General features: G+C 43.9%; 1 protein-coding gene across 2 annotated transcripts in view; it reads right to left on the bottom strand.

Annotated features, from left to right (window-relative positions):
• LOC123755284 (alpha-(1,6)-fucosyltransferase) overlaps positions 1-21243 on the bottom strand; it is a 316917-nt gene that overhangs the window by 11588 nt on the left and 284086 nt on the right. For both annotated transcript variants that reach the window (XM_069327846.1, XM_069327847.1), the window contains exons 9-10: positions 3850-4000; positions 2907-3046 (exon numbers count right to left, since the gene is read on the bottom strand). In XM_069327846.1, coding sequence (XP_069183947.1) covers positions 2907-3046; positions 3850-4000 — 291 coding nt within the window. The remainder of the gene's footprint in view (positions 1-2906; positions 3047-3849; positions 4001-21243) is intronic.

Genomic DNA, 21243 nt, shown 5'->3' with positions numbered 1-21243 from the left:
CAACGCAGACGGCCCATTGGCCCATCAGATGCACCCAAAAGGCACATCCGATGTAGCCCAATGGCCCATCTGATACAGCAGACATACAAGCATAATATATAGGTAATTATATCATAAAGAAGTAAATATATACAATAAATTAGTGAGACGAATGTTTTTCAATGATTCTACTTAAATCGCCCTTTAGCTGATCTATTAGAAAATTAAGATTAAGAAAATTTCCTGTTTCATTTTTCCTCCGTGGTCTGACATTGTCATATATATATATATATATATATATATATATATATATATATATATATATATATATATATATATATATATATATATATATATATATATATATATATATATATATATATATATATATATATATATATATATATATATATATATATATATATATATATATGTTGTACCTAGTAGCCAGAACGCACTTCTCAGCCTACTATGCAAGGCCCGATTTGCCTAATAAGCCATGTTTTCATTAATTAATTGCTTTTCGACTACCTAACCTATAAAGATAGGTTAGGCTAGGTTAGGTAGGGTTGGTTAGGTTCGGTCATATATCTACGTTAATTTTAACTCCAATAAAAAAAATTGACCCCATACATAATGAAATGGGTAGCTTTATCATTTCATAAGAAAAAAATTAGAGAAAATATATTAATTCAGGAAAACTTGGCTTATTAGGCAAATCGGGCCTTGCGTAGCAGGCTGTGAAGTGCCTATATATATATATATATATATATATAACTGAAAACTCACACCCCAGAAGTGACTCGAACTCATACTCCCAGAAGCAACGCAACTGGTATGTACAAGACGCCTTAATCCACTTGACCATCACGACCGGACAAAATGAGGTGATAGCCGAGGCTATTTGAACCACCCCACCGCCGGCACTCGGATAGTAATCTTGGGCATAGCATTTTACCAAATCTCCTCATTCTTTGGGGCACACGTGAGGAACACAAATGCGAACAAGCCTGAATGGTCCCCAGGACAATATGCAACTGAAAACTCACACCCCAGAAGTGACTCGAACTCATACTCCCAGAACTCTGGGGTGTGAGTTTTCAGTTGCATATTGTCCTGGGGACCATTCAGGCTTGTTCGCATATATATATATATATATATATATATATATATATATATATATATATATATATATATATATATATATATATATATATATATATATATATATATATATATATATATATATATATATATGTATGTATATAATTAATAGCCACATGTCGGTATTAATTTCACCACCAAATAATGGGAAATATCCTTAATGATCAGTCTTTGGACTGTAAACACCATAAAAACATTTTCCCTTGAGTCAACTTAATTATCAGTACCAAATTAGAGTAAATGTGGGACTTCTATCTACTTCTTGACGACATCTGGACGAGACAGCCTGAGCGTCATGGGAGAGGGCCAGAGTGAGTCGCCATTTAATTTTTACAATACTCTCGCCGGATCAAATCTACCTCTTATAATTTACCCTTGATTTAGTGTTATGGGACTAATTGTGCTCCCGTTATCAACACAACTTTGTCTACTATCAAGGGAAGTATCCCAATTCCGAAATTCCTGAACAGTGTAATGTAGGTATATAAAAGCAAACCGGTTAGGATACAAGTCAAGACTCAAAACAGGGTGAACTATATTCCTACCCCCTTATGTAAATAATTGTCAATATTTCCCCTAATATAGCTGTCATAGAGGTTATTACTATTATTGTGTGCCCTTAGACAGGTGTAATTGGAGAAGAAGCAGAATATAATTACTTAGTACACCAGTACAAGTGTTGACGACAGCCTCATCCACGAGGAGGATGCTCATACTGGTTGTCTGGGCCTAAATCAGCAATACAAGATAAGGCCTCCCCATCTAATAACTAATATATGTAGTCAATGTCTACTAATCAATAACTATATAGTAGGGAAAGCCGATAGACTAGCCGAGCAGGGAACAGTGTGGTTTGAGAAACAACTCGGGCAGGTGGCCTTTCCATCATCGGCCTCCCGACAGCACGAACATCTAGCTGGTCGCCCAAGGTAGAGTTGCTTTACGAGTAATTGTAGGGAATAGTCCATTCATTGCCAGTCAGGGAATGTTCAATCAGGGAGTGAACTGTTTTTAGATTTTGTTTAGTTTTGGAATAAATTAATTAGTTATTAATTTGCAGTTTCATTATATCCATGTGTGTGTTATATTTATGTGAATTTGTCCTTGTCACGTGGTCCCCACGAGGCCGAGTTGAATTGGGCGCCGATTCTAACACCGAGTCATAATTCAGTATTCCCATTGATTTTTTAATTCCACACGTAAGATCCAAGGTTATATGTTACTAGTGGGGATCAAGCCCCAAAGTTATTGATTGGGCATGATCGATCCAGGCCTCGATCATTGCTCGGTGTTGCAAGGTCTGGTGGTGGCGGCGGAAAGGTGACCATAGGGTTTTGCTAGAAGCCTAGTCCACGTCATACGGGTTGTAGAATATCAAGTCGGTAAATCGTCTTGAGACCACGTGGCGTGGGGTCGACTCAATTGAAATGTTTGGGGTCCCTTGGTAGAGAACAAAAGTAAGAATACGGGTAGAGAAGGGAGTAAAAAGGAGAAAAGATCATTCGAGAACCCCCCCCCCCCCCCCCCCCGCCGTGTTACATAAATATAAATCTGACAGGTCAGTTTCCCCACATCAGATATTTAGTTACTGGTAGGTAACAGGGGCATCAGGGTGAAAGAAACTCTGCCCATTTGTTTCCACCTTCCGACGGGGATTGAACCCGTACCCTTAGGACTACGAAACCTGAGTGCTGTCCACTCAGCCGTCAGGCCCCTAACTTTGGCGTTTCATGATTTAGGTTTTAATGAATTAATTAACACACCTGTGAGACTTGTGGAAGAAGCGGGCCTTGACGAAGCTGTCTCGCTGGTTGACGAAGAGGAACGGGGTGTCCAGGGAGTAGAACCTGGAGGAGGCGTCGGGCCCCAGCGCCTGCATGACCTCGTACACCAGCCTCCCCACCTGCGCCACACACACACACACACTAGGCTTAACCTCAACCATCTTACTCATTATTTGTATGAAATTATTCAGATATTTATCAGTCATATCTACTTTATATTTTAAACAATGAAAAGAGGCAAGTAAACTGTGCCTTGGGATTGCAAAAAATTCTTTCTCTTAAGTTTTGAAAGATAATCGCTAAACCCAGATTTAAAAACTTAACCAACAGTAAACATCTCATCGACAGCAGCTTTATCAATTACATTGATTAACAAATTTAATGAAATGCTCTCCTCAAATTTCGAAACAATAATACATAAATATTCAAAAGACAAATGATATATGCCTTCATTGTTATTATGAAACGCAACCATCTAATGACTGGAAAGAGATATTTACTCTAATAATAGACATATTGATATCTGTCGACAGCCATGGTACTCAGTTGTGCTTGCGGGGGCTGAGCTCTGGCTCTTTGGTCCCGCCTCTCAACTGTCAATCAACTGATGTACAGTTTCCTGAGCCTACTGGGCTCTATCATATCTACATTTGAAACTGTGTATGGAGTCAGCCTCCACCACGTCACTGCCTAATGCATTCCATCCGTTTACTAATCTGACACTGAAACAATTTTATGATGCAAGACGAACAAAAAATGTATTGCCTCTCCACATGTTATTTTAAGGGTTTAGTGATTATTTTGCTAAACAAATATTACAAACGTTATTTGCTGACATGATTAGTATTCTCAGACAGTGATCAGAAGATTCATTTATTTTATAAAAAATAGTCAGTAACAGGAAGTGTCCAGGAGTACTCACATTGGACAAGAAAGTGACAACAATGTAGTCAGTGCGAGAGAGAAAGTAGATGTCCACTATGAAGTCTCTGAGCGACGCCCCAGTGAACCGGTTGGCATTGTTGACCACTTCCACGTTCTTCTTATGGTAGAGTATCTCATACTGTGGGTACCTGTAGGTCAATGGTAGAGTATCTCATACTGTGGGTACCTGTAGGTCAATGGTAGAGTGTCTCATACTGTGGGTACCTGTAGGTCAATGGTAGAGTATCTCATACTGTGGGTACCTGTAGGTCAATGGTAGAGTGTCTCATACTGTGGGTACCTGTAGGTCAATGGTAGAGTGTCTCATACTGTGGGTACCTGTAGGTCAATGGTAGAGTATCTCATACTGTGGGTACCTGTAGGTCAATGGTAGAGTGTCTCATACTGTGGGTACCTGTAGGTCAATGGTAGAGTGTCTCATACTGTGGGTACCTGTAGGTCAATGGTAGAGTATCTCATACTGTGGGTACCTGTAGGTCAATGGTAGAGTATCTCATACTGTGGGTACCTGTAGGTCAATGGTAGAGTATCTCATACTGTGGGTACCTGTAGGTCAATGGTAGAGTATCTCATACTGTGGGTACCTGTAGGTCAATGGTAGAGTATCTCATACTGTGGGTACCTGTAGGTCAATGGTAGAGTATCTCATACTGTGGGTACCTGTAGGTCAATGGTAGAGTATCTCATACTGTGGGTACCTGTAGGTCAATGGTAGAGTATCTCATACTGTGGGTACCTGTAGGTCAATGGTAGAGTGTCTCATACTGTGGGTACCTGTAGGTCAATGGTAGAGTATCTCATACTGTGGGTACCTGTAGGTCAATGGTAGAGTATCTCATACTGTGGGTACCTGTAGGTCAATGGTAGAGTATCTCATACTGTGGGTACCTGTAGGTCAATGGTAGAGTATCTCATACTGTGGGTACCTGTAGGTCAATGGTAGAGTGTCTCATACTGTGGGTACCTGTAGGTCAATGGTAGAGTGTCTCATACTGTGGGTACCTGTAGGTCAATGGTAGAGTGTCTCATACTGTGGGTACCTGTAGGTCAATGGTAGAGTATCTCATACTGTGGGTACCTGTAGGTCAATGGTAGAGTATCTCATACTGTGGGTACCTGGTAGCTCAATGGTAGAGTGTCTCATACTGTGGGTACCTGTAGGTCAATGGTAGCGTATCTCATACTGTGGGTACCTGTAGGTCAATGGTAGAGTATCTCATACTGTGGGTACCTGTAGGTCAATGGTAGAGTATCTCATACTGTGGGTACCTGTAGGTCAATGGTAGAGTGTCTCATACTGTGGGTACCTGTAGGTCAATGTAGAGTATCTCATACTGTGGGTACCTGTAGGTCAATGGTAGAGTATCTCATACTGTGGGTACCTGTAGGTCAATGGTAGAGTATCTCATACTGTGGTACCTGTAGGTCAATGGTAGAGTATCTCATACTGTGGGTACCTTTAGGTCAATGGTAGAGTGATCTCTATGTGGTACTGTAGGTCAATGTAGAGTATCTCATACTGTGGGTACCTGTAGGTCCAATGGTAGAGTATCTCATACTGTGGGTACCTGTAGGTCAATGGTAGAGTGTCTCATACTGGGGTACCTCTGTAGGTCAATGGTAGAGTGTCTCATACTGTGGGTACCTGTAGGTCAATGGTAGAGTATCTCATACTGTGGGTACCTGTAGGTCAATGGTAGAGTGTCTCATACTGTGGGTACCTGTAGGTCAATGGTAGAGGTATCTCATACTGTGGGTACCTGTAGGTCAATGGTAGAGTATCTCATACTGTGGGTACCTGTAGGTCAATGGTAGAGTGATCTCATACTGTGGGTACCTGTAGGTCAATGGTAGAGTGTCTCATACTGTGGGTACCTGTAGGTCAATGGTAGAGTATCTCATACTGTGGGTACCTGTAGGTACAAATGGTAGAGTATACTCATACTGTGGGTACCTGTAGGTCAATGGTAGAGTATCCTCATACTGTGGGTACCTGTAGGTCAATGGTAGAGTGATCTCATACTGTGGGTACCTGTAGGTCAATGGTAGAGTGTCTCATACTGTGGGTACCTGTAGGTCAATGGTAGAGTATCTCATACTGTGGGTACCTGTAGGTCAATGGTAGAGTAGTCTCATACTGTGGGTAACCTGTAGGTCAATGGTAGAGTGTCTCATACTGTGGGTACCTGTAGGTCAATGGTAGAGTATCTCATACTGTGGGTACCTGTAGGTCAATGGTAGAGTATCTCATACTGTGGGTACCTGTAGGGTCAATGGTAGAGTATCTCATACTGTGGGTACCTGTAGGTCAATGGTAGAGTATCTCATACTGTGGGTACCTGTAGGTCAATGGTAGAGTGTCTCATACTGTGGGTACCTGTAGGTCAATGGTAGAGTATCTCATACTGTGGGTACCTGTAGGTCAATGGTAGAGTGTCTCATACTGTGGGTACCTGTAGGTCAATGGTAGAGTATCTCATACTGTGGGTACCTGTAGGTCAATGGTAGAGTGTCTCATACTGTGGGTACCTGTAGGTCAATGGTAGAGTATCTCATACTGTGGGTACCTGTAGGTCAATGGTAGAGTATCTCATACTGTGGGTACCTGTAGGTCAATGGTAGAGTATCTCATACTGTGGGTACCTGTAGGTCAATGGTAGAGTATCTCATGCTGTGGGTACCTGTAGGTCAATGGTAGAGTATCTCATACTGTGGGTACCTGTAGGTCAATGGTAGAGTATCTCATACTGTGGGTACCTGTAGGTCAATGGTAGAGTGTCTCATACTGTGGGTACCTGTAGGTCAATGGTAGAGTGTCTCATACTGTGGGTACCTGTAGGTCAATGGTAGAGTGTCTCATACTGTGGGTACCTGTAGGTCAATGGTAGAGTATCTCATACTGTGGGTACCTGTAGGTCAATGGTAGAGTATCTCATACTGTGGGTACCTGTAGGTCAATGGTAGAGTATCTCATACTGTGGGTACCTGTAGGTCAATGGTAGAGTGTCTCATACTGTGGGTACCTGTAGGTCAATAGTAGAGTGTCTCATACTGTGGGTACCTGTAGGTCAATGGTAGAGTATCTCATACTGTGGGTACCTGTAGGTCAATGGTAGAGTGTCTCATACTGTGGGTACCTGTAGGTCAATGGTAGAGTGTCTCATACTGTGGGTACCTGTAGGTCAATGGTAGAGTATCTCATACTGTGGGTACCTGTAGGTCAATGGTAGAGTGTCTCATACTGTGGGTACCTGTAGGTCAATGGTAGAGTGTCTCATACTGTGGGTACCTGTAGGTCAATGGTAGAGTATCTCATACTGTGGGTACCTGTAGGTCAATGGTAGAGTGTCTCATACTGTGGGTACCTGTAGGTCAATGGTAGAGTATCTCATACTGTGGGTACCTGTAGGTCAATGGTAGAGTGTCTCATACTGTGGGTACCTGTAGGTCAATGGTAGAGTGTCTCATACTGTGGGTACCTGTAGGTCAATGGTAGAGTATCTCATACTGTGGGTACCTGTAGGTCAATGGTAGAGTGTCTCATACTGTGGGTACCTGTAGGTCAATGGTAGAGTATCTCATACTGTGGGTACCTGTAGGTCAATGGTAGAGTGTCTCATACTGTGGGTACCTGTAGGTCAATGGTAGAGTATCTCATACTGTGGGTACCTGTAGGTCAATGGTAGAGTATCTCATACTGTGGGTACCTGTAGGTCAATGGTAGAGTATCTCATGCTGTGGGTACCTGTAGGTCAATGGTAGAGTGTCTCATACTGTGGGTACCTGTAGGTCAATGGTAGAGTGTCTCATACTGTGGGTACCTGTAGGTCAATGGTAGAGTATCTCATACTGTGGGTACCTGTAGGTCAATGGTAGAGAATCTCATACTGTGGGTACCTGTAGGTCAATGGTAGAGTATCTCATACTGTGGGTACCTGTAGGTCAATGGTAGAGTATCTCATACTGTGGGTACCTGTAGGTCAATGGTAGAGTATCTCATACTGTGGGTACCTGTAGGTCAATGGTAGAGTATCTCATACTGTGGGTACCTGTAGGTCAATGGTAGAGTATCTCATACTGTGGGTACCTGTAGGTCAATGGTAGAGTAGTCTCATACTGTGGGTACCTGTAGGTCAATGGTAGAGTGTCTCATACTGTGGGTACCTGTAGGTCAATGGTAGAGTATCTCATACTGTGGGTACCTGTAGGTCAATGGTAGAGTATCTCATACTGTGGGTACCTGTAGGTCAATGGTAGAGTATCTCATACTGTGGGTACCTGTAGGTCAATGTTAGAGTATCTCATACTTGTGGGTACTGTAGGTCAATGGTAGAGTGTCTCATACTGTGGGTACCTGTAGGTCAATGGTAGAGTATCTCATACTGTGGGTACCTGTAGGTCAATGGTAGAGTATCTCATACTGTGGGTACCTGTAGGTCAATGGTAGAGTGTCTCATACTGTGGGTACCTGTAGGTCAATGGTAGAGTATCTCATACTGTGGGTACCTGTAGGTCAATGGTAGAGTATCTCATACTGTGGGTACCTGTAGGTCAATGGTAGAGTATCTCATACTGTGGGTACCTGTAGGTCAATGGTAGAGTATCTCATACTGTGGGTACCTGTAGGTCAATGGTAGAGTGTCTCATACTGTGGGTACCTGTAGGTCAATGGTAGAGTATCTCATACTGTGGGTACCTGTAGGTCAATGGTAGAGTATCTCATACTGTGGGTACCTGTAGGTCAATGGTAGAGTATCTCATACTGTGGGTACCTGTAGGTCAATGGTAGAGTATCTCATACTGTGGGTACCTGTAGGTCAATGGTAGAGTATCTCATACTGTGGGTACCTGTAGGTCAATGGTAGAGTATCTCATACTGTGGGTACCTGTAGGTCAATGGTAGAGTATCTCATACTGTGGGTACCTGTAGGTCAATGGTAGAGTATCTCATACTGTGGGTACCTGTAGGTCAATGGTAGAGTGTCTCATACTGTGGGTACCTGTAGGTCAATGGTAGAGTAGTCTCATACTGTGGGTACCTGTAGGTCAATGGTAGAGTGTCTCATACTGTGGGTACCTGTAGGTCAATGGTAGAGTGTCTCATACTGTGGGTACCTGTAGGTCAATGGTAGAGTATCTCATACTGTGGGTACCTGTAGGTCAATGGTAGAGTAGTCTCATACTGTGGGTACCTGTAGGTCAATGGTAGAGTGTCTCATACTGTGGGTACCTGTAGGTCAATGGTAGAGTAGTCTCATACTGTGGGTACCTGTAGGTCAATGGTAGAGTATCTCATACTGTGGGTACCTGTAGGTCAATGGTAGAGTATCTCATACTGTGGGTACCTGTAGGTCAATGGTAGAGTATCTCATACTGTGGGTACCTGTAGGTCAATGGTAGAGTATCTCATACTGTGGGTACCTGTAGGTCAATGGTAGAGTATCTCATACTGTGGGTACCTGTAGGTCAATGGTAGAGTATCTCATACTGTGGGTACCTGTAGGTCAATGGTAGAGTGTCTCATACTGTGGGTACCTGTAGGTCAATGGTAGAGTATCTCATACTGTGGGTACCTGTAGGTCAATGGTAGAGTATCTCATACTGTGGGTACCTGTAGGTCAATGGTAGAGTATCTCATACTGTGGGTACCTGTAGGTCAATGGTAGAGTATCTCATACTGTGGGTACCTGTAGGTCAATGGTAGAGTATCTCATACTGTGGGTACCTGTAGGTCAATGGTAGAGTATCTCATACTGTGGGTACCTGTAGGTCAATGGTAGAGTGATCTCATACTGTGGGTACCTGTAGGTCAATGGTAGAGTATCTCATACTGTGGGTACCTGTAGGTCAATGGTAGAGTGTCTCATACTGTGGGTACCTGTAGGTCAATGGTAGAGTGTCTCATACTGTGGGTACCTGTAGGTCAATGGTAGAGTATCTCATACTGTGGGTACCTGTAGGTCAATGGTAGAGTATCTCATACTGTGGGTACCTGTAGGTCAATGGTAGAGTGTCTCATACTGTGGGTACCTGTAGGTCAATGGTAGAGTATCTCATACTGTGGGTACCTGTAGGTCAATGGTAGAGTATCTCATACTGTGGGTACCTGTAGGTCAATGGTAGAGTAGTCTCATACTGTGGGTACCTGTAGGTCAATGGTAGAGTATCTCATACTGTGGGTACCTGTAGGTCAATGGTAGAGTATCTCATACTGTGGGTACCTGTAGGTCAATGGTAGAGTATCTCATACTGTGGGTACCTGTAGGTCAATGGTAGAGTATCTCATACTGTGGGTACCTGTAGGTCAATGGTAGAGTATCTCATACTGTGGGTACCTGTAGGTCAATGGTAGAGTATCTCATACTGTGGGTACCTGTAGGTCAATGGTAGAGTGTCTCATACTGTGGGTACCTGTAGGTCAATGGTAGAGTATCTCATACTGTGGGTACCTGTAGGTCAATGGTAGAGTATCTCATACTGTGGGTACCTGTAGGTCAATGGTAGAGTATCTCATACTGTGGGTACCTGTAGGTCAATGGTAGAGTGTCTCATACTGTGGGTACCTGTAGGTCAATGGTAGAGTGTCTCATACTGTGGGTACCTGTAGGTCAATGGTAGAGTATCTCATACTGTGGGTACCTGTAGGTCAATGGTAGAGTATCTCATACTGTGGGTACCTGTAGGTCAATGGTAGAGTATCTCATACTGTGGGTACCTGTAGGTCAATGGTAGAGTATCTCATACTGTGGGTACCTGTAGGTCAATGGTAGAGTATCTCATACTGTGGGTACCTGTAGGTCAATGGTAGAGTATCTCATACTGTGGGTACCTGTAGGTCAATGGTAGAGTAGTCTCATACTGTGGGTACCTGTAGGTCAATGGTAGAGTATCTCATACTGTGGGTACCTGTAGGTCAATGGTAGAGTATCTCATACTGTGGGTACCTGTAGGTCAATGGTAGAGTATCTCATACTGTGGGTACCTGTAGGTCAATGGTAGAGTATCTCATACTGTGGGTACCTGTAGGTCAATGGTAGAGTATCTCATACTGTGGGTACCTGTAGGTCAATGGTAGAGTATCTCATACTGTGGGTACCTGTAGGTCAATGGTAGAGTATCTCATACTGTGGGTACCTGTAGGTCAATGGTAGAGTATCTCATACTGTGGGTACCTGTAGGTCAATGGTAGAGTATCTCATACTGTGGGTACCTGTAGGTCAATGGTAGAGTATCTCATACTGTGGGTACCTGTAGGTCAATGGTAGAGTGTCTCATACTGTGGGTACCTGTAGGTCAATGGTAGAGTATCTCATACTGTGGGTACCTGTAGGTCAATGGTAGAGTATCTCATACTGTGGGTACCTGTAGGTCAATGGTAGAGTATCTCATACTGTGGGTACCTGTAGGTCAATGGTAGAGTATCTCATACTGTGGGTACCTGTAGGTCAATGGTAGAGTGTCTCATACTGTGGGTACCTGTAGGTCAATGGTAGAGTAGTCTCATACTGTGGGTACCTGTAGTCAATGGTAGAGTGTCTCATACTGTGGTACCTGTAGGTCAATGGTAGAGTTCTCATACTGTGGGTACCTGTAGGTCAATGGTAGAGTAGTCTCATACTGTGGGTACCTGTAGGTCAATGGTAGAGTATCTCATACTGTGGGTACCTGTAGGTCAATGGTAGAGTATCTCATACTGTGGGTACCTGTAGGTCAATGGTAGAGTGTCTCATACTGTGGGTACCTGTAGGTCAATGGTTAGAGTGATCTCAATACTGTGGGTACCTGTAGGTCAATGGTAGAGTATCTCATACTGTGGGTACCTGTAGGTCAATGGTAGAGTGTCTCATACTGTGGGTACCTGTAGGTCAATGGTAGAGTGATCTCATACTGTGGGTACCTGTAGGTCAATGGTAGGAGTATCTCATACTGTGGGTACCTGTAGGTCAATGGTAGAGTGTCTCATAACTGTGGGTACCTGTAGGTCAATGGTAGAGTGTCTCATACTGTGGGTACCTGTAGGTCATGGTGAGTATCTCATACTGTGGGTACCTGTAGGTCAATGGTAGAGTATCTCATACTGTGGGTACCTGTAGGTCAATGGTAGAGTATCTCATACTGTGGGTACCTGTAGGTCAATGGTAGAGTATCTCATACTGTGGGTACCTGTAGGTCAATGGTAGAGTATCTCATACTGTGGGTACCTGTAGGTCAATGGTAGAGTATCTCATACTGTGGGTACCTGTAGGTCAATGGTAGAGTATCTCATACTGTGGGTACCTGTAGGTCAATGGTAGAGTAGTCTCATACTGTGGTACCTGTAGGTCCAGATGGTAGAGTATCTCATACTGTGGGTACCTGTAGGTCAATGGTAGAGTATCTCATACTGTGGGTACCTGTAGGTCAATGGTAGAGTATCTCATACTGTGGGTACCTGTAGGTCAATGGTAGAGTATCTCATACTGTGGGTACCTGTAGGTCAATGTAGAGTGTCTCATACTGTGGGTACCTGTAGGTCAATGGTAGAGTATCTCATACTGTGGTACCTGTAGGTCAATGGTAGAGTATCTCATACTGTGGGTACCTGTAGGTCAATGGTAGAGTATCTCATACTGTGGGTACCTGTAGGTCAATGGTAGAGTATCTCATACTGTGGGTACCTGTAGGTCAATGGTAGAGTGTCTCATACTGTGGGTACCTGTAGGTCAATGGTAGAGTATCTCATACTGTGGGTACCTGTAGGTCAATGGTAGAGTATCTCATACTGTGGGTACCTGTAGGTCCAATGGTAGAGTATCTCATACTGTGGGTACCTGTAGGTCAATGGTAGAGTATCTCATACTGTGGGTACCTGTAGGTCAATGGTAGAGTATCCTCATACTGTGGGTACCTGTAGGTCAATGGTAGAGTATCTCATACTGTGGGTACCTGTAGGTCAAGGGTAGAGTATCTCATACTGGTGGGGTACCTGTAGGTCAATGGTAGAGTATCTCATACTAGTGGGTACCTGTAGGTCAATGGTAGAGTATCTCATACTGTGGGGTACCTGTAGGTCATGGTAGAGTGTCTCATACTGTGGGTACCTGTAGGTCAATGGTAGAGTCTATCATACTGTGGGTACCTGTAGGTCAATGGTAGAGTGTCTCATACTGTGGGTACCTGTAGGTCAATGGTAGAGTGTCTCATACTGTGGGTACCTGTAGGTCAATGTAGAGTTGGTCTCCATACTGTGGGGTACCTGTAGGTCAAATGGTAGAGTAGTCTCATACTGTGGGTACCTGTAGGTCAATGGTAGAGTGATCTCATACTGTGGGTACCTGTAGGTCAATGGTAGAGTGTCTAGCATACTGTGGATACCTGTAGTGCAATGGTAGAGTGGGGTCTCAATACTGTGGGTACCTGTAGTCAATGGTTGAAGTGTCCCTCATACTGTGGGTACCTGTAGGTCAATGGTAGAGTATCTCATACTGTGGGTACCTGTAGGTCAATGGTAGAGTATCTCATACTGTGGGTACCTGTAGGTCAATGGTAGAGTGTCTCATACTGTGGGTACCTGTAGGTCAATGGTAGAGTATCTCATACTGTGGGTACCTGTAGGTCAATGGTAGAGTATCTCATACTGTGGGTACCTGTAGGTCAATGGTAGAGTATCTCATACTGTGGGTACCTGTAGGTCAATGGTAGAGTATCTCATACTGTGGGTACCTGTAGGTCAATGGTAGAGTATCTCATACTGTGGGTACCTGTAGGTCAATGGTAGAGTGTCTCATACTGTGGGTACCTGTAGGTCAATGGTAGAGTATCTCATACTGTGGGTACCTGTAGGTCAATGGGTAGAGTATCTCATACTGTGGGTACCTGTAGGTCAATGGTAGAGTGTCTCATACTGTGGGTACCTGTAGGTCAATGGTAGAGTAGTCTCATACTGTGGGTACCTGTAGGTCAATGGTAGAGTGTCTCATACTGTGGGTACCTGTAGGTCAATGGTAGAGTATCTCATACTGTGGGTACCTGTAGGTCAATGGTAGAGTATCTCATACTGTGGGTACCTGTAGGTCAATGGTAGAGTGTCTCATACTGTGGGTACCTGTAGGTCAATGGTAGAGTATCTCATACTGTGGGTACCTGTAGGTCAATGGTAGAGTATCTCATACTGTGGGTACCTGTAGGTCAATGGTAGAGTGTCTCATACTGTGGGTACCTGTAGGTCAATGGTAGAGTAGTCTCATACTGTGGGTACCTGTAGGTCAATGGTAGAGTATCTCATACTGTGGGTACCTGTAGGTCAATGGTAGAGTGTCTCATACTGTGGGTACCTGTAGGTCAATGGTAGAGTGTCTCATACTGTGGGTACCTGTAGGTCAATGGTAGAGTATCTCATACTGTGGGTACCTGTAGGTCAATGGTAGAGTGTCTCATACTGTGGGTACCTGTAGGTCAATGGTTGAGTATCTCATACTGTGGGTACCTGTAGGTCAATGGTAGAGTGTCTCATACTGTGGGTACCTGTAGGTCAATGGTAGAGTGTCTCATACTGTGGGTACCTGTAGGTCAATGGTAGAGTATCTCATACTGTGGGTACCTGTAGGTCAATGGTAGAGTGTCTCATACTGTGGGTACCTGTAGGTCAATGGTAGATTATCTCATACTGTGGGTACCTGTAGGTCAATGGTAGAGTGTCTCATACTGTGGGTACCTGTAGGTCAATGGTAGAGTATCTCATACTGTGGGTACCTGTAGGTCAATGGTAGAGTATCTCATACTGTGGGTACCTGTAGGTCAATGGTAGAGTATCTCATACTGTGGGTACCTGTAGGTCAATGGTAGAGTGTCTCATACTGTGGGTACCTGTAGGTCAATGGTAGAGTGTCTCATACTGTGGGTACCTGTAGGTCAATGGTAGAGTATCTCATACTGTGGGTACCTGTAGGTCAATGGTAGAGTATCTCATACTGTGGGTACCTGTAGGTCAATGGTAGAGTATCTCATACTGTGGGTACCTGTAGGTCAATGGTAGAGTATCTCATACTGTGGGTACCTGTAGGTCAATGGTAGAGTATCTCATACTGTGGGTACCTGTAGGTCAATGGTAGAGTATCTCATACTGTGGGTACCTGTAGGTCAATGGTAGAGTATCTCATACTGTGGATACCTGTAGGTCAATGGTAGAGTATCTCATACTGTGGGTACCTGTAGGTCAATGGTAGAGTGTCTCATACTGTGGGTACCTGTAGGTCAATGGTAGTGTCTCATACTGTGGGTACCTGTAGGTCAATGGTAGAGTATCTCATACTGTGGGTACCTGTAGGTCAATGGTAGAGTGTCTCATACTGTGGGTACCTGTAGGTCAATGGTAGAGTGTCTCATACTGTGGGTACCTGTAGGTCAATGGTAGAGTATCTCATACTGTGGGTACCTGTAGGTCAATGGTAGAGTGTCTCATACTGTGGGTACCTGTAGGTCAATGGTAGAGTGTCTCATACTGTGGGTACCTGTAGGTCAATGGTAGAGTGTCTCATACTGTGGGTACCTGTAGGTCAATGGTAGAGTGTCTCATACTGTGGGTACCTGTAGGTCAATGGTAGAGTGTCTCATACTGTGGGTACCTGTAGGTCAATGGTAGAGTGTCTCATACTGTGGGTACCTGTAGGTCAATGGTAGAGTATCTCATACTGTGGGTACCTGTAGGTCAATGGTAGAGTATCTCATACTGTGGGTACCTGTAGGTCAATGGTAGAGTATCTCATACTGTGGGTACCTGTAGGTCAATGGTAGAGTATCTCATACTGTGGGTACCTGTAGGTCAATAGTAGAGTATCTCATACTGTGGGTACCTGTAGGTCAATGGTAGAGTATCTCATACTGTGGGTACCTGTAGGTCAATGGTAGAGTGTCTCATACTGTGGGTACCTGTAGGTCAATGGTATAGTTCTCAGTGAAATCTATATAAATAAAAATGTAAATGTTCGTTTGTTCAAAATCGCTAATCTCCGAAAGTTCTTCACCTATTGCTTTGGAATTTTCACACAATGTTGCATTCGAATAGGGGCGTATTTTAATACATATTATATACATGCCTCACCTGTGACAGGGAAAAATATTTTTTTTTTTAAACAGAGCCATCTGTTGGACGTAAAAGCAACACACGCTGTAATCACCAAACGTTCTTCACCGATTGCTTTGAAAATTTGACACAACGTTCCATTCGAATAGGCGCGTGTTTTTATATACCTACTATATGGATGCCACACCTTTGACAGGTATAAACATGCTTTTTTGCAAAACAGCGCCATCTGTTGAACGTAATAGCAACACACGCTATTCTATTTATGTTACAATTCCATTTCAATGTTTCCAATTGCATTGATAAATTAAATTTTCAATGATTTCGATTTATTTTCGTTTTGTTTTATTTATTTTGTGTGACATTGCATTGGAATTGAGCTGTATTGTTTACCATACCGTTCATTTCATGAGTATAAGTTGAGATGCCACACCTGTGACAGGTAAAAACATTATTTAAAAAAACGCCATCTGTTGGACGTAAGAGTAAGACACACTATACTAAACATGTTACGATTCTAATGTCAATGTTTCCAATTTCATTGATAAACTGAATTTTCATGATTTCGATATATTTTCATTTCGATTTAATTATTTTTTGTGACATTGCGTTGGAATTGAGCTGGGCTGTTTACCCTACCGTTCACTTCATATGTATAGTTTTTTTTTTCATTTTTTCATTTCGTTTTTTAACTGTTTTTCTTATAGTTCAGTGATGGGAACATCAGATCATTTGGGAATACATCAGACGGGGGAGTGGGGAATGGTGGGGAGGACGAGGGGGACGGGGAGAGGGTAATGGTGGGGAGGACGAGGGGACGGGGGAGTTGAGGATGATGTGGACGAGGGGACAGAGGAATGGAGAATGGTGGGGAGAACGAGGGAGCGTGGGGGATGGTGGGGAGAACGGGGGGGCGGGGTAGAGGGGAATGGTAGGGAGGATAAGGGGATGGGGGGGAGTGGGAGATGATGGGAAGGATGAGGGGACGGTGGAGTAGGGAATGGTTGGGAGGACGAGGGGACGGGGCACTGAGGAATGGTTGGGAGGACGAGGGGACGGGACACTGAGGAATGGTTGGGAGGACGAGGGGACGGGGCAGTGAGGAATGGTTGGGAGGACGAGGGGACGGGGCAGTGAGGAATGGTTGGGAGGACGAGGGGACGGGGCAGTGAGGAATGGTTGGGAGGACGAGGGGACGGGGCAGTGAGGAATGGTTGGGAGGACGAGGGGACGGGGCAGTGAGGAATGGTTGGGAGGACGAGGGGACGGGGCAGTGAGGAATGGTTGGGAGGACGAGGGGACGGGGCAGTGAGGAATGGTTGGGAGGACGAGGGGACGGGGCAGTGAGGAATGGTTGGGAGGACGAGGGGACGGGGCAGTGAGGAATGGTTGGGAGGACGAGGGGACGGGGTACTGAGGAATGGTTGGGAGGACGAGGGGACGGGGCACTGAGGAATGGTTGGGAGGACGAGGGGACGGGGCACTGAGGAATGGTTGGGAGGACGAGGGGACAGGGGAGGGGGAATGGTGGGGAGGACTGGGGGACAGGGGAAGGTTGCTGTGGCTCAGCAACGCACATGCGTTGCTGAGCCACAGCAGTGCGTGGCCGGGTACAGCTAGTTTATAATAAATCTCATCAAGTCATCAGTCGTTGAAAGAATCCTCCAGAGACAGTGTTTGTTGGTTTTCACACTGATAGTCCTTGACAATGTGTGCGGGGAGCACATGGTATTTTCTGTATGTTGTTGAATATTAAATGATAACGTATTACAGTTACAGTTATTTATTTTTGGGTTGTCAGAATTGTGTGTCCTGGTTTGTGAGTGCTATCAGCTTGCTGCTCCAACTGCTCCACAAAATGTCGCTCTCAATTCTTAAGAAAACATTTGCCATGAAAATAGAAAACTTAACAGTTAAAGTGAGGAGAAATATATTTTTGTGGCAGTTGGTGCAAAGAATATGTGTTTACTCTGTAAATAAAGTATTTTGGTGATAAAGGAATATAATATGATGATGCACTTAAGGCAACGCATCCAAACTTTGGCGCCAACTTTCAAAACGTCCCAAAGTTCACCGAGAGAAAACTTGGAGGTAACTTTATCCTACAAACAAAGCAGAGCCAAAATGTCCCAAGTATGCAGTGAACAGGAACAAGAACACTAGCAACCTTTCGGGTTGTATAAGGTGAAGAAAGATGAAGAAACCTTTCGCTGGTGCAGAGACCAACTGCAAGCCAGCAGCCATTGAATAAATAGTTACAGATATGAACATCAGAAGCAGTGTGAAAATATGAACATTGGAAGGATAAAAAACTGCAGCAGATATTTTTAGGAATATTAGACAGACTGAACACTGCCGAGGTAACGTCACTTGCTGTTGATGAGTCATTTGACAATAGAACTGCCTCGGAAGTGTTTCTACGCCATGTTCTGAGAAGGCCAGTGACCTCAGGAGGATGTGCTGGCACTGGTACTGATGGAGGGACACACAGTAGGTGAAATAATTTGACAGAAGATTTTATTTCTTGATAAGAATGAACTGCATCTGAGACGAGACTATATGCTGGTAACTGCTGGTACTCTTTGATACGATAGGCGAGGTAGAGGGCCGGTGCTGTAGTGCGAGGGCCAGTGTGCCAGGCATTAGATCATCACACACTGACCGACCGGTGTCCTGTGTGTAATACTTATAGCAGTCAGTTAACAAGGTCCTGGGATTCTGTTATGTCAATTTATCAACTTCATTCGTTTTACTTCCAGCCTGCTACACCGTCTGTTTCAGAAAAGAAATTACTAAAATGAGTTTGTGAACCCTAATGAGATTATTGTTGCCTTTCTCCGCAAGAGTACACAAAAGATAGCAAATTTTTTTTTTCGTATTCAAAGTGATATATTTGTCGTATAAGCCTGTTTTTCGCTTGCCTTCTCTGTAACCCTTTCCACTACCGCCCACAAGATGGGTATGGGGTGCATAATAAATGAACTAAACTAACTAACTTATTCAAATATTAAATTGAACTCAATCTTGGAGTTGAAGGTAAAGTTTAAACAACATACTGAACAACTTGTGCCTACAACAGTACCATCCTGCACTCATTTGCCTCATCAATCTTGCGGGTGATTCTTAGAGCCGGCATCTCCTCACCTTGATGTCTGAGCCCTGAGGCAAGCTACAGGTTGATGCTGTGGCAATGGGGTCGTCGTCGTGGCCTTCGTGAACTTGTTCGCTCAGGAATTCATATCCCACGTGTTATGTTATGTCTTCTGTACATGGGACGAATAAGGTTGAGACCCAACTTATAAAGGAGATTTGTCATCGAAATATTCCTATGTTTAATGGCGAAAACATGTTGGAAAGGCTTCTTGTAAAGTTTCTGTTAATGTCATAGTTATCGTTTTGAGAAGATTATTAACAATATTGAGAAGATTGTACGAGGCAAAACGTCATTCCTTGATGTAGTGGATGTTATCACAGATGGATTCATCACCAACGTGTATATTAAACCGAATGATGCAGGTAAATATATGAGCAGTAAGAGTGTATGTTCAAATATATATAAAAAATGCAGCTGTTTGATGTCCCACTTTGGCCCAGAGGAAAGATATGCTTATAATTAGAAAACTGGTACACTTAAATTGTCACCCTTATATTCTTCTATTCCTCATTCCTTGTGTATATTATGAATAAGTCACGCTTACAAAATGTTGAATAAAATGAAAAACTAACTGAACTTTTGTTTATCTCGAACATGTGGGTTCTTGTACTGGTGACTGGCCCGTCCGACCAGTGAGCCTGTAATGTAAGCACATAAGAGGATGGCTTAATGCACCTAGATACAAGAGCCTCAGGAGTTAACAGCACATGAGCAGGAGACGATAAAATTTCAGCCGCCAAGCCTGAAATTTGATTTCAGGCTTGGCGCCAGAAATTTCAGTCTACGCCAAGCCGTAGAGTGTGCTTGGAGGAAGAGCCCCGGCGCGTTATGAAGAGGACCATTTTGGAAAGGGCCACAGCTGCGAGAGGATGCATTGAGCTGTAGACACATGTACCTCGCATATCGTGCTATGACTGTAGAACTTATTGAGTACCAGCTAGGACTCCATTGATGCCCCTCACGCTACACTGCAAAGACTGCTTCATGATATCTAGCAGGTGCAAGCATGAGGCCAGGAGATACACAGAGAAATCCCGTTAGAGTGATGTATCGATGCGAAAATCAGCAGAAGTCATGACCAGGAGTCAAACCTCCACAGAGGTTATGTGTGTCTGGTTCCACAGAACCAGTATACGCCCTAACCAACTTGGCCACGACATGCTCAGAAGCAATGCAATCTAGTCTTAATTTTTCAATTAAGTAATAATTCAACTTAGTCCTGTAGAGGTATCGAGGCTTCCACTGAAGCCAATCAGTGTTTCATATATTGCCGGCATGCACTCTGGCTGTGATATAGGAATTTTACCTGCAATGCTTCTCTTCAAATGCACTAAGAGATTTTACATGATGTCTCTTTGTCAGACAAAGAGTATCGAGAATCATCCTCAAGTACCTTTGGCTGGACGGTAGAGCGACGGTCTCGCTTCATGCAAGTCGGAGTTCAATCCCCGACCGTCCAAGTGGTTGGCCACCGTCCCTTCTCCTGCCCCATCCCAAATCCTTATCCAGATTCCTTCCAAGTTCTGTATAGTGGTTTTGTCTTGCCATTTTCTTCTACTGATATGTCATGACCCCCATGTACTCACTACCGGCTGAGATGGTAAGTGGGTCCTGGTAAAATACACGATGCAACCTTTTCCGGGTTCTGGAGAGGCCTTTTCCTGTCACCTATGTAGGGAATACAGCGATTGCCCCTTGTAGATAGCGATACACCTCCCAAACGAGGGTCACCTTATCCCCATATACAATAACGTGATCACCAGGGGAGTCTGATGCATCAAAGAGGACAATGGTGAGTTACAGTGGACTGAAGATCGCATCCAGCAAGACGTGTGGTCGAACAGACTGTGAAGACGCCATCTCCACCACCCGGAAAGAGCAGCCTTCTTTATGATATTGGAACAAGCATATATTGCACTGTCTAAAAAGCCAAAGTGGGGCAGACTTCGGAGGAGTGACATATGTGATGCCATGTCAATAGTTCCTTTCGAATCCAAGATTATGCAAGAATTTTCTTCTAACAATACTTGTTCATGATATAGTGTTCCAAGGAGAGTACACAGTCAGACGTGTGCCTCCTTGGGGTGAAATCCACTGAAGCCTTACGGAAAGATGTATGAGATCACTGCAGCATATAAGGTGGGATATAAGGCGTT

Source organism: Procambarus clarkii, chromosome 20, assembly GCF_040958095.1.
Source record: "Procambarus clarkii isolate CNS0578487 chromosome 20, FALCON_Pclarkii_2.0, whole genome shotgun sequence".
Taxonomy (NCBI): domain Eukaryota; kingdom Metazoa; phylum Arthropoda; class Malacostraca; order Decapoda; family Cambaridae; genus Procambarus; species Procambarus clarkii.
The sequence above is the reverse complement of the archived record's forward strand: the minus strand, read 5'-3'. Positions and strand labels throughout refer to the sequence as shown.